The sequence below is a fragment of the Bacillus rossius genome, chromosome 17 (assembly GCF_032445375.1).
Source record: "Bacillus rossius redtenbacheri isolate Brsri chromosome 17, Brsri_v3, whole genome shotgun sequence".
Taxonomy (NCBI): Eukaryota; Metazoa; Arthropoda; class Insecta; order Phasmatodea; family Bacillidae; genus Bacillus; species Bacillus rossius.
The window spans coordinates 35,907,249-35,922,157 of record NC_086344.1 but is presented as its reverse complement, the minus strand read 5'-3'; the positions used below and the strand labels follow the sequence as shown (position 1 = coordinate 35,922,157).

General features: G+C 38.7%; 1 protein-coding gene across 1 annotated transcript in view; it reads right to left on the bottom strand.

Moving 5' to 3' along the window:
• Window positions 1-14,909, bottom strand: part of LOC134540907 (uncharacterized) — a 300,470-nt gene that overhangs the window by 72,862 nt on the left and 212,699 nt on the right. The window contains exon 8 of the mRNA XM_063383976.1: window positions 3,989-4,179. Coding sequence (XP_063240046.1) covers window positions 3,989-4,179 — 191 coding nt within the window. The remainder of the gene's footprint in view (window positions 1-3,988; window positions 4,180-14,909) is intronic.

Below are 14,909 nucleotides of genomic sequence, written 5' to 3'. Positions count from 1 at the left end.
GACTCTAGTTGCGGCCCTGGCTTCACTACACAGCATACATGCGTGCAGGTGATATCACAAGTTAGCACAGGGACGTAACTAGACTACAGTTTCCCACCCGGGGCCAGGTGCTTAGCCAGGGGGGGGGGGGGGAAGGTTTAGGGGTTCAACCCCCCCCCCCCCCTTAGCACCAAATCTTTAATTAAAATTTCTTATTCATCACTCAAACAAATTTCATATTAAAAATTAATAAAAATTTTTACCATTACAATATTTAAATTTAAGTACCGAAAACTGCTAAAATAGCACTAGTTTACACCTTAAAATTCAAATTTTCCCGGAGGGAGGACCCCCGCCAGACCCCCCGCTTTAATAGAGGGAGGGGGGGGGGGGGGGCATGCTTCTTAACACCCCCAAACACAAATCCTGGCTAAGCCACTGCCAGGGGCAACAACTCATATTTGTGTCTCCCCCCCCCCCCCCCCCTTCACAGCAAAAACCAACCAAACTAAAAACTTTCCCAACAACACCTCATATCGTCACCACATATTAATTCCACTATTTCAAATATTTTTTATTCAACTGGGATGGTAAACAAATAGATTTATGTGGATTAATTTCATTTTTTTAATATATCGCAAGTTTTCGAATAATTGAAGATGATATGAATGAATGTTTTTTTTGTGTGTTTTCTAACCTTACAATATTCAAGTAAAATATCTATGGAAAAAAAATACTCTGCCAATTAAGCGCTCCCTCCCCCACCCCCTTTTTATTCCCAAATGCGGCACCCCGGGCGTAAGACCCTTCTAGTTACGTCCCTGAGTGTGCAGACACATAAGTGTGCAAGTTTGCGAGTGTGCTGTAACACAAACATGCCATTAAACTTTGCTGCTGCCATCCGTGTTTTCGGGCAAGTATTTTGTCAGCTAAAACAACGGATACATGGACACCAACTTGACACACTTCAATAATCTACAAAAATATTTGGCACGCAATGGAGATTCGCAATTGTTAACAAGCGAGACGGTGAAAAAACCTGCAGAGATTCTTACAGTCGTCTGTCTCTCTACTTTCATTTAAAGGGTTTATTATTTTAAATTTTACCTCGCTACCTCCTTTTCATTTGTTTTTCTGTCACAAATACTTGAAACAGATATTCACTTAGTGTAATATGAAGGCTGTAAGAAATCATGCAAGTGAGAAAAAAAAATAATTACGAAGACTTGTGCAAACCCTTTAAATGCAAACAAGGTAACTATTTAAAATTTTAAAAATAGCCATTAAATAAAAAACAAAGTGAGCCAGTCTTTCAGTACTCTCCAGAGAAAATTAATGTGTTCTCATGGTGCGAATACACTTATTATACGGAAACTCCGATACAAAATATGACGCGCAATTCTTTAAAATAATGCAGAGCGTGATAAATACACACAAAATGAGTTTTAAAACTAAATTTATGGGTGTGAATCACACGCAGTATCACCAAGCCGTAAGAATTCGGACCGGAACAGAACCATTCCACTCGCAGACCGAAAAAGAAATAAAAAAATAACAAAAAAGAATTTAAACAGTACTAAACCCTGGCCTTTGAACCTGATTTTATGACAAGGGAATTTTATTAAAATAACGCTCATATTCTTAAAAACCCATTAAATAATTAATACCATAAAGTTTCCTCTTGGCTTCGTGAACACAGATGGCAGCACTGGGGTTGCACATCCAGGAAAATACACTCCCACCCTGAGGCCCGTTCCGCAACGACAAGGCAAAGAGCCGGATCTCACGGCGCAGAGCTCTTCCGTCCACGTAGCATCCATGCGACCAATAGGAGCACAGTACTTGGCTGCGGTGGTAGCCCTGTTTGTTTGTATTTTTAATACATCAGTAACTGTCTGTAGAACAAGATTACTTTGTGGATATTTTTTGACGTGACAAAATCTAATAAAAAAATGAACACCGACTGATCGCACAAAAAAAGTGTCCCGTTACGCACATTGTCCCGTTACGCTCATTGTACGCTAGCGCCGCATCTATCTCTCTTCCACTCGATTGGAACAACCATCGATTTGAATTTTTTAGGCACATTAAACCTGAAACACTCCCATTCGTTTCCTACTTTTCCTATCATCGTCCTATCCTTAACAGAATAACACCGATTGGAAGAAGTTAAATAGCAAACATGTATAAAACTTATTTGAATTAATGAGTGCAAATAAAAGTAAATTTATCAATTAAATTGTAGATTTCATTTAATTCCTTCTTTGTATCCATACAAAATAGTGATAATTGAATAAAAATGATTCAATTTTATTCATAAAAGTGTGCAATAATTTCATCAATGTTTTGTTATGACGTCACGTTAAACTATCGTCCGTAAACCGACTTTACAGACAACCAATAAATATATTTTTTTTAATTAAATTGATATTTTGTAACCTTGTAATGCAATCACATTGGTCGCCGTCTGTCGAGTTCCTGTGCCTCCTGGAAAGAGTGTGGGAGACAATGGTGGAACATTCCAGGAGATTCGTCTCCGTCCCCTGAGTTGTTCGCACACCGGAGACCATCTTTGAATGATTCAGGCAATGGGGAAATTTTGATTTAATTCAGTTTTTTTTCTTTTTGGACATGTGCCATTGCAGTTCAGTCTGATTGTGCCTGATGACGGGAACATATGTCAGTTCAGTTCCCGAAACGCAGCATCGGTTGTCACTGGAAACCTTCTGTTTTCGTCAGTGCTATCGTCATCGTGTTGTCCATAGTACTTGTTTATCTTATCTTCAACGCTGTGTTTACATGTTTACTGCATTGTCCAGGTTTGTAGTCTGTGTGAATTTAATCCGTCTCCTCGTCGTTAGCCCACTGTGTTCCGTCTGTGTTGTTCTATATATTTTTTTCCCCCATGACTTAAGTTCCTTCAACGGAATTCTTCTGCTGTCTGATATTTATACGTTGAACAATTTTTTGTCCGTGCTGTCGTCGTTGTGTTGCCCATAGTACTTGTTTGGTTCCGTTTGTCCGACATCAGTCGATCGAGTCATGTTTTCTGTGAATTTTTTGTCATATTTTTATTTTTTTTTATTTTAAGATTTTTTCCCATGAAAAACAGTGCATAACTGCAATGGTGTACGTCAAAAAAAAAAGGGGGGGGGGGGGGGGTAGTCTGTAAAGTCGGTTTACGGACGATAATTTTACTTGATGACGTCATAAGAAAACTGATGAAAATTTGCACACTTTTTAATTTTCAAATATTATTACAAATTTTTATTTAAATAATTTGTTTAAATATAATCACGAACAGTTAGTTAAAAAAAGCCCGCCTCAACCTGTTTGATATTATAGAAGATTTTCTCGCAACGGTGGTTGGCCGGTTCTTGCACTCTCGGCTCGGGCGGAACATGACAATTTTTTTTTCCGTGCGTGCAGCCGGCGTTCATCGATACATAAAGACGTTATCACGTCAAAAAAAAACTGCTTCTAAACCGGGAGTAGTATATAATAGTTCCCCCGGGCGCAGGGTCCAGAATGAGGTGCTGAGGTGCCGACCGCCATATTGGATTGTGACGTCACGGCGGCCTTGAAATTTTGACCCTCAAAAATTGCAAAAAGTTGTCAAAATTGGGCAAAATTTGTCCAAAATTCCTCAAAATTCGCCAAAATTTTTCATTTTTTTGGGAAAAAAATTCCGCCAAAATAATCTCAAAAATTTTGATAAATTAAAAAAAATACTCTTTTTGAGGGGAAAAAATTTCCCGTTTCAAGGTGAAAATTTTCCCGGTTTTTAAGTCCATAAAAATACCAGAGGGCTAGAAATGTCCATGTATATAGGCTTAAGCATCCATGTCTACAGCCTCCGATGAGCCTCCGACGTCATCGTGGATAATGAATGACGTCACCGTTGCAATATTTCCGTTACGTCCGCCATCTTTAAAATCTTTATCTATCATCCAATTTTAATGAAAAAAAATTCAAATTTATATAAAAAAAATTCAAATTGTTTGCCTACCCGCCTCCCTGGAGTGTCGTGCGGGTCTCCCGCCTCCGGGGGCTGTGCCGGCGGCGGCGGCGGCTGCTTCCCGTCGACCGGGCCCGGCGGCGGCGGGGGCGGCGGGGGCGGCTGCTGCAGCTGCAGCGAGGCGGCCGACACGGAGCGAGGGGGCAGCGGGTCTCGACCAATCACGGAGCCGGACCCCGACGCTGCGAACATAAGGCCAAGCATGGGTGCCCCTTCAGCGCAGGCGGACACACACACGCGCGACACGCAACGACGATAAACGTAACTTGGATCGAACCTCAACGATTCAAATGCTCGAATCGCAACGAAATAAACTTAAAGGGAACGAACTGAAATGTGTACGGAAATATTTCCTTAAATGCACTATTGTTATTTCATCGATAATGAATTAATTTTAAAAATTGACAAATTTTGTTATGATTATTTTTTTTAAGTGTCTTTTGTCATGTGTTGTCCCATTTTATTGTTGTGTTATTATTGTGTTTTTGTGTATGTTATTGTTTGTTTTTTTTTGTAATATTTGTTAAGTGCCCACCTGTTAAAGGTTCTGACTGTTGGTAGGCACTCAAATAATAATAATAATAAATAAATGTACATATTAATGTGAAATAACCGAAATAATCTGAAACGATTCAAATGTAAAAATGAAATACATGTGCACATATACCGAAATGATTCGGAAACCTTAATATATAACAAACAAAATCACTTGATACAATACAAATGACTAGATTTGTTCCCGAAATGTAATTTTATAAAGAAGATTAAAAGGTATGGACCCGAAATCTGATTCACACCATGCTGGAAGTATCTTCAAACAGAAAAATTTTACGAACAATCTACGTAAAATTCAATGTGGCTTCACGCAATAGATGCAAGCTGCGTTGAACTAAATCCTGAAAAAAACTGTGGCTGGTTTTTTGGATGGCTATTTGAAGCCTTGATGGTTCGTGGGGGACCCCATAGCTTTGCAAGTTGAAGATGTACTCAAGAGTATCAGAAGACAAGGAAAACGATGAAGAAATAGAATTAGATTTTGAAGTAGCCACTTCAGACGAGTGAAGATCGCAGGGCCATTTCGCGGCTACTGTCTGCAGTAGCTGGGAGTCCGGGGCTGCGGCCGCGTATCGCCGACGTTTCGGTCGACTTCGCAGTCGCCATCAACAGGGCAGAGTTACCCGAGCTACTCCACACAATGGCCGCGAAAGCCTGAGATTTTTATATGTAGGATGTAGGACATATATAATCATATATAGAATCATATACAAAGGATATATCGGTTATATATCGAATATATATATATATAGGATCATTAGGGTAGAGTTACCCAAGCTACTTCAGAAAATGGCCGTGACATCAGACCAGCAGTTTATTAAGACAGATCTTCAACTTATAATTTAATTTGGGGTATGTCAAAACTTTTGGTTAAAGATTCCAAACAAGAAACCTTTTAATTTTTTTGTATAAACATCTATCATGTTATTTATTCTAAGTATTAGCATAATTCATTTTTAAAGCAATTTAAAGAATTGTAATATTTTGACAATATCTGTCAACAATATGACTTATGTAAATAGTTCTAAAGTCTCGTCTGCACCCTATCAGCTGTTACCCCATACGTCCATAAATAAATAAAATATATTCATTTCCCTCCCACACACACGACAGTCCTGTGCGTTGTTGTGAATCGGCAGGTTAGAAAAAAATGGCGGTCAAATATTGTACGCACGACCTAATGTTACAGTTCCTGCTATTTTTACCACGTTTTTATTAACTCGGTTTCTTGTAGGTATGTCCGACTCTGTATGTATTCTGTACAATTTTGTTTAGTTTTAGAAATGCCCCCGAATTCGTAGCGTTAGGCTACGAACAGGTCAGTACAGTGTTGCGGGATGCATAACGCAGCATTCTGCAGGCGGTGCCTACATCAACGACTTTTCGAGGAGTTATAAATTTTAAATAGGATGCAGGGCGGAATAACTTCATAAACATGAGGTAAAATTTAACTTATTATTATTATTTTTTTAATTCTTAAGCTCTGTTACTTGATGCTCTTTACAAATTTATTAACACATTTGAATTTCACAGCCTGAGAAAATGCAAATCTCTATCCTTTCAGTGTGTTAATACTTAAAAAAAAAATAATAATTTAACTATTTTTATTTTCATCTTGATATGACCTTTAAAGAAAAATTAAATAAACAAAGGAGGAAATGCATACAACTCTTTTTTAAATAAGTTACATTTTAATTTGCCCAAACTGTAATTATATATACATACAATCATATATATATATATATATATATATATATGTATGTGTTTGTGTGTGTGTGTGTGTGTGTGTGTGTGTGTGTGTGTGTGTGTGTGTGTGTGTGTGTGTGCTAACTGAACCAGCGAGATAGGGTTTTATGCGCTCTATTCAGCCAGAAACTCATAAACACTATATAATTTCTTGGTGGAAAGTCTTTGGTTTATGGATAAAAAGCAGAAGAATTAATTATTATTTGAAAAAAAAAATTATTTCACGTTTTTAAAACTGACTAAAAACTCACACAACAGTTCATATCATTTGCAGTGCAATAAAATTGTTAGTGACTCAGATAAACTATTCATGCATCAATTATCTATTACATGCACCCCACATTTTTCATTTTAAATCAACAGTATTTTCATAGCTATTAAAAATTTACAATCACAAATTTAAACGACAATCGAATGGTGTTAGAAATCTGTATGGGGTTAGAAATCTGTAGGCCTATCCCTACTAATATTACAAATGCGAAAATGTGTTTGTTTTCACGAAGCAATCGAACAAAAGATCGACATGAATTTTTTTGGATATAAATAGTTTATGGGCCGGAGAGTGACGTAATACTACATATAATTATAAAATGTCATCCCTAAGGGAGTGAAAAAAGGATAAATTCAGTTTTATAATAGAAAAATCATAGGAGGTAGGTCACAGACACACAAATAGTGAGTTTGTGTGACTTCTCTGTGTCCGCCACACGGTCATACAGTAAGGTCTGGCAACTTCCTATCCTTCTCCTTGGTGAGACCCGTCTGCTCAGTGAAGCTCGCGGCTGCTAGCGAACTAAAGGAGCTAATAACAGTTCAGTTTAGAACTTCTATCAACAGATGGCGTTGCCTTGAATTTTATACTCGCTATATTTGGCGCGTCCGTCACGTGTGGTTATAAATCTGAATGGGGCTGGGAGAGATTATTTTATACTTTTTAGTCCGTTTTAAAAATCGAGGTGGAACAATTTATTATTTTTTTATTTGACTATTTTCAATTGTTAACCCGGCTTCAGACTGCATCAGCAAGGCAATTTCACTCCAATCGCGCCCAAAGAAGTTTCACATCAAAAAAAAAAGTCGCGGTTTCAGTAACCACTAGGATAGACTCCACGGATGTGCATACACGGGATAAATTGCTAACTCGTCATTCTCGCTTCTTTGATCAAGGGTAAAATTTCAATTACAATAAATTTCAAGGTCGAATTTTAATGGAAAAGTTCACGTGAAACATTTGTTTTCGAAATGTTTCTGATGCCAAAGAGAGATAGATAGATAGATAGATAGATAGATAGATAGATAGAGAGAGAGAGAGAGAGAGAGAGAGAGAGAGAGAGAGAGAGAGAGAGAGAGAGAGAGAGAGAGAGAGAGAGAAAACTTAACGAGTCGAGGTTTGAATTTCCAAGGATGTTTCACTTCTACCACGTTGTACCCAGTCACAGTGTGATGTCTGCAAGTTTGTGAGAACAGCGAATTATTATAAATTCTCAAGGACAATTACCAATGTGTTAGAAATATACAGAACGAGAAGGCACTAGCTATGTGTGGTAGTAGAGATTTTTTCGTCTACCCTAATGTGTGCCAGGATTAGTTGATTTTTTAATATATATATATATCACTCTTGGTTAATTGGTAAAATGAAACAAAGACGTAATTGTGTTTCTCTATTTAACGAAATAAACATCATTTCAAGCCCTTATTTCAAGTGTTTTTTTCTTTTTTGATATTTTTACAAATATAGATAACATTCTCTTCAAGACAATATGTTGTTCACAATAATCATAACCCACTCTCACTTTTAAATTTAATTAAATGTCACAATATTTAGTAGGCTTTGTTTATATCGCGCCAAAGACAAACTCAAAGAAAAGAGTTCGCACATGAGCGAAATGGTTTTCTTTACACACACACACAGACACACACACACACATATATATATATATATATAAAGTTCAGAATGACAGTGGTGTATGTATGTTTTAATTATTATAAACATTGTCTTGTTAGTTATTGTCTAATACCAACTACTTATAATGAAATTTAAACCTGTTTGAAACAAAATTTTTACTTGCAAACATCGTTATTGCACCACCATGTTTAGAAGCAGAAGCAAATGCAAAACCTTCCTTATCTATTGAACAGTGTAAATGTGACATACACCACCATCATTCTAATGGTTCCATATACGTGTACGAGTATACGAGCACACCAAGCGGATCACGGCTAGAGATGCACTAGCAGCAGGGCCGGTGCAAGGTAAATTGGCGCCCTAGGCGAAAAACCTTAATGCCCTCCTCCCCCCCCCCCCCCCCCCCCGCGGACGGACACCCTTAAAAAAAAATTCTCCTTGCCTCAAAATACATCACGTAAGCCTACGATTTTGTCAACAATCAAATGTAAGCAGGCTTGTGTTTTTTTTTTTACTGTTTTACTTATTACAAATCATAAACAAGGTCACCGTGGACTTTAAATTATCACTTGTATCAATATAAACATTCCAAACTGTTACAAAAATCCATTTTCATATATTTTCAATAATCGTTAAACATGTTATATGAGCTGTTATGTGTCGTGCTGCGCCGCCCCCAGCTACTTGGCGCCCTAGGAGGTTGCCTAGTTCGCCTGTACGGACGCGCCGGCCCTGGATAGAAGGAGAAGGGAGATGGACGAGCTCGCGGCTAGCAACAGACGTCGCTCCGAGGGCTTGCCAGTTGGGGGGGGGGGGGGGGTTACTGCCCCCGCCGGCGCCGGCGCGGGAGACTACAGGCGCCTCTGCAGCCGGGGTCGAGGGCCCTTCATACCCCCCCCCCCCCCTCACACACAAGTGAAATACCATAACGAGGGAAGTCTCCCTTCAGATACCCGGCGCGCGTCTCGGCGTGCTAGCTCAACATCACAGTAGTTCTCCGAGACCAGTGCAGCCGCCACAAGCCCTTGCAGTCCGTCTCACGCTTATTCATATGTATAGAGACCTGGAAATATTCGCGGGGTTCATTTCGCGATAGGCTAGAATCCAAACACATTTGCCTTCCTTGCTGCTGTTACGCTGTTACGCTGTTACGCTGTGTCCCGTTACGCTCATTGTACGCTTGCGCCGCATCTATCTCTCTTACACTCGATTGGAACAACCATCGATATGACTTTTTCGAGGCACATTAAACTTGCAACACACCCATTCGTTTCCTACTTTTCCTATCATCGTCCTATCCTTAACAGAATAACACCGATTAGAAGAAGTTAAATAGCAAACATGTATAAACGTTATAGTTAAAATAATCTCTTCGTTTAAGTAATAAACATATTTGAATTAATGAGTGCAAATAAAAGTTAATTTATCAATTAAATTGTAGATTTCATTTCACTCCTTTGTATCCATAAAAAATAGTGATAATTCAATAAAAATGATCCAATTTTATCATAAAAGTATGCAATCATTTCATCAATGTTTTGTCATGACGTTGTCACGTTAAACTATCGTCCGTAAACCGACTTTACAGACAACCAATTTTTTTGTTCCGTCACAATATCTTCAAAAATTCACCAATGGTGATACAAAGCAAAGGAACAGTTCAGTCCAGCTTAGAACGAAGATGCGCGTAGACATCTAGGTTCTAGCGGACGGCACATTCATCTGTCGTCGACTGGCGAACATCTGCAAGCATCTGCAAATATCCTCTCACCTCGCAGCCACGCAGTCACGACAGTCAGACACGATAAACAATGACTCAAAAGGCCACACGTGTCTTCACTTACGATTCCCGTACACACACACACACACACACACACACACACACGGTGCGCAGAGCTCCAGGAAAATTGGTTGTCTGTAAAGTCGGTGTACGGACGATAGTTTAAAGTGACAACGTCATAACAAAACATTGATGAAATGATTGCATACTTTTATGAATAAAATTGAATCATTTTTATTTAATTATCACTATTTTGTATGGATACAAAGAAGAAGTGGAATGAAATCTACAATTTAATTGATAAATTTACTTTTATTTGCACCCATTAATTCAAATATGTTTATTACTTTAACGAAGAGATTATTTTAACTATAACTTTTATACATGTTTGCTATTTAAGTTCTTCCAATCTGTGTTATTCTGTTAAGGATAGGACGATGATAGGAAACGTAGTAAACGAATGGGAGTGTTGCAAGTTTAATGTGCCTCGAAAAAGTCAAATCGATGGTTGTTCCAATCGAGTGGAAGAGAGATATATGCAGCGCAAGCGTACAATAAGCGTAACGGGACAATGTGCATAACGGGACACTTTTTCGTTCGTGCAACCGGCGTTCATCGTTTTATTAGACGTTGTTACGTCAAAAACAACGCGATTTAAAAACTACTCGAGATATCCGAGTGGGGTCTGTTTACGAAAAGCATTTAAGAATTTCGCTGAGGGCCGGAAAAAGTACTTTCGATTTCGGATTAAGTTTTTTAACTGTATTTTTAGAAGTTTTTCAAGATGATACTGAGTATTTGTTACGCAAATTGGTGCATAATTTTATGTTTTTTTTTTTAACCATGGAATAAATAATCAAATACTCAACAAACTGACTTCATTTTGTTGTATTTTGCTTATTGTGTGCGCGGTTTAATAATGGAGAGCTACTCAAAGAACGGTTCACAAATAACTAACTATTGGAGGTATTAAGTAGCTTGGCTTCTGGGTTGTAGTCGCGTCCTTGGCAGATAGTTCACCGACGTTTCGGTCAACATTGAAGTCGCCATCATCAGGGAGAAGTTACATACTGAGGTTCTGATTAGCAATTAGGAAGCACCTTCCCCTCAGGCGAGTAGGTAACTCCTCCCTGATGATGGCGACGGCAATGTCGACCGAAACGTCGGTGAAATATTTTCCAAGGACACGGCTACAACCCAGAAGCCAAGCTACTTCAGACAATGGCCGTGAAAGCCTGCGAACATTATTATTGGAGGTCTTGCCCGGGGTAAGAATCCGAACAATATTTTGTAGTCATACAGTTGTTTCAATGTACATTTACACAAATATATGTTTTTACATGAATATATCTGTTACATTTACAAAAAAAAATATGTTGCCTGTAAAGTCGGTTTACGGACGATAGTTTAACGTGACAACGTCATAACATAACATTAATGAAATTATTGCATACTTTTATGAATAAAATTGAATCATTTTTATTTTAATAATAAAAGAATAAATACTTGAAAAAATACTGGCAATCAGATTTTTAAAATGCAGGAATAATTAACCTTTATTGTCGAAATTGTTGTTGTAATAAGCAATGAAAACCACATTAACTTTTCACTTCACTTTGTAAACAGTTGGGTGGAAGAGAGATAGATGCGGTGCAAGCGTACAATGAGCGTAACGGGACAATGTGCGTAACGGGACACTTTTTCGAGCGTGCAGCCGGCGTTCATCGATTTATTAGTGGAGATTGGAAAAATTCGCGGATTCATTTCGTGATAGGCTGAAATTCAAACATGTGTACAATTCTGCTGGTTCTGCTATTGGCTCGCAGTTTAACTGGAGCTCTCACACACTAAAAAAAAAATTGTACTTTTACAAGAGAAATTTTTGGAAACCCTGTTGCCAAGGATATTTCTTGCAAAACTACAAGGCAGAGTCTTGCAAAATCGCACATGGTACAAAGCTCTGCCTTGTAGTTTTACAAATAATATCCTTGGCAACAGGGTTTCCAAGGATTTTCCTTGTAAAATATACAAAAATTTCTTTCAGTGCTGGGTCAATGAGAGACTATATCGACCAAAGAAGCGTCGAATCACGAGCTACCTTAGTGGAGACGCCTCACAATTTAGTAACCAATGAACACGCGTGTTTGCTTGAGATGTGCAGGAGGATAATGGAGGCTATCCTAGAGGTCATTGAATCCGCGAATTTTTTCTTCGGTCCCTATTTTGTAGACGTTGTCACGTCAAAAAAAAAAAAAACAATTCCAGTGTGGACTTGGCAGGTTGCATAGTCGGACACGTGAAGTGTGACGACGGAGGGGGAAAGGAAAGTGGGTCTGGAGAAGACACTGCCAAAGGCGGGACGTCTCGCCAATAGGACACAAAGTCCCGTGCCCCGTGGCACTTCGCCAGTCTGCGTCGGCGGGGAGGGGAGACGGACAAGGAGGGGGTAGGTTGGGGGGGGGGGGGAGGGTAGTTACTTGACCTACCCAGAGATCTAATTATAGATCTGGGAGAGATTCCGCGCAGAAGCCGGACCTGTAGACACGACGTGATCCCTGAGCAGACACAGATTCTCACGGGAGAGATGCCGACAGCACAATTAAAATCTAATTCAGCCGTCAAACATCCCTCAAAGATGAAAATAAACTCTTTCCAACTTGAAAATTAAAAAAAATAAATAAATCAATAATGTTCGCAGTCTTTCACGGCCATTGTCTGAAGTAGCTTGGCTTCTGGGTTGTAGCTGCGTGTCCTTGAGCGAATGATTCACCGGACGTTTCGGGTCGACATTGCAGTCCGCCATCCTCAGGGAGCAGTTTGTTACCTACTGGTAACTATAGGTAACTGCTCCCTGATGATGGCGACTGCAATGTCGGCCGAAACGTTGAATTATTTGCCAAGGACACGGCTACAACCCAGAAGCCAAGATACTTAAAAAAAATAATCAAGCCTACGTAACGAGTAAAATATTTTCCTGGAAGCACCCGTCAATTAATTTACTTTGGTTTGTTTGATAGGTTACGATTTTTTTTTTTTTTTCAGTTTCGCAACAACAAAAAAACTCTCTTCTCATTGGCTTTCATGGGCATACGAACCTCGTTCCGCATGAAACTAAGCCAACAAGAGCAAATCATACTGCAATACGTAACTAGGGTGATTCACCCAAAAAAATAACTACAGCTATGTAAATATCCGTTATCTTCCGATCACATGGACAATAATAAGTGAATGCACGTATTTTTTTTAAAGAAGAAAAATCTGAACGCTTATTGGACTGCAATAAGTAATGCGATCTTGGGACGTAGACAGTGGGGGGGGGGGGGGGGGGGGGGAGGAGGAGGTGTGTGTATGTTATTTTGGAGTCCAGACTCCTTCCTTCCAGGATTTTTGACGTGAAGTATAATAAATCAATGAACGCCGGCTGCACGTATGAAAAAGTGTCCCGTAACACATTTTGTCCCGTTACGCTCATTGTACGCTTGCGCCGCATCTATCTCTCTTCCACTCGATTGGAACAAACCATCGATTTGACTTTTTCGAGGCTCATTAAAAATGAAACACTCCCATTCGTTTCCTACTTTTCCTATCATCGTCCTATCCTTAACAGAATAACACAGATTGGAAGATGTTAAATAGCAAACATGTATAAAAGTTATAGATAAAATAATCTCTTCGTTAAAGTAATAAACATATTTGAATTAATGAGTGCAAATAAAAGTAAATTTATCAATTAAATTGTAGATTTCATTTCACTTCTTCTTTGTATCCATACAAAATAGTGATAATTCAATAAATATGATTCAATTATATTCATAAAAGTATGCAATCATTTCATCAATGTTTTGTTATGACGTTGTCACGTTAAACTATCGTCCGTAAACCGACTTTACAGACAACCAATTTTTTTTAAAAAGTTAAGACAATCAAAAAAAAATTACACACATACATGATTTTGAAAGGATTTTTTTATGAAAATTTGTGAAAATTTGATGCAGATATGTAGTAAACTAAAACTTTCAATTTAAATATTATTTTCGTGCGTTTAATATTTTTTTTTAATGACCAAGCGGTGTTTAAATTTCCGCACGCGCCTCGTACATTGTTCGCAATCAAAGTTGTTCGCAGTAATATTTCCATCACACCTCGTGCGGAGTTATAGGCAGGGACCGGAAAAATTTGCGGGTTCAATGACTTCTAGGATGAACTTTATAGTTCTACGTACACTCGGTCAAATGTCGCCCTCTAATTGGCTGCTGTCTTGTTAAGGTGTCCCAATGTAGCGGCCTGTGATTCGACACAGCATCTTGTTGAGTGTTTCTCATTGGCCCAGAGTCGTCCAGGTGAGTTGTGAGCCAATAGCAGAGGCAGCACAGAGGTATAACTATATGAATTTCAGGCTGTCGTGAAATGAATCCGCGAATTTTTCCGGTCTCTGCTCTTCAGTGATCCGTCGCGCCTGTCGGGAGAACGACACGCCGTGAATTCAGCCCGACAGTTCGCGAACGACCTCGGAGCTTCTCACTTTACTAGCAACAGGCTTAACTAAGTCGCTTCGACACACAGTACCTTACCAGCCTACAAATACAGACATCACGACACTTACACACAGAAAAAGAAAATTTTCTGTACTTTCACGAAAGATTCTTTTGGAAACCTGTTGCCAAGAATAGTTTGTATTGTAACTTTTTACAACACATGGCTGTGGTTATTTTTTGCATATAAGAAATACGTTTTTTTCTCTCCGAGAAAATTAGTGCATATTTTTTTTTGAATTGACGTTTCTTTCAAAGCAGATTTTTTTTTTTTAAAAACCATGACAAAGATAATATTGTATTCAATAACTGGACTTCATTTTTATTCACTGTGATTATTAATGTGCGCAGTCAATACTGGAAAGCTACCCAGGGAATGTTTTACAAATAACT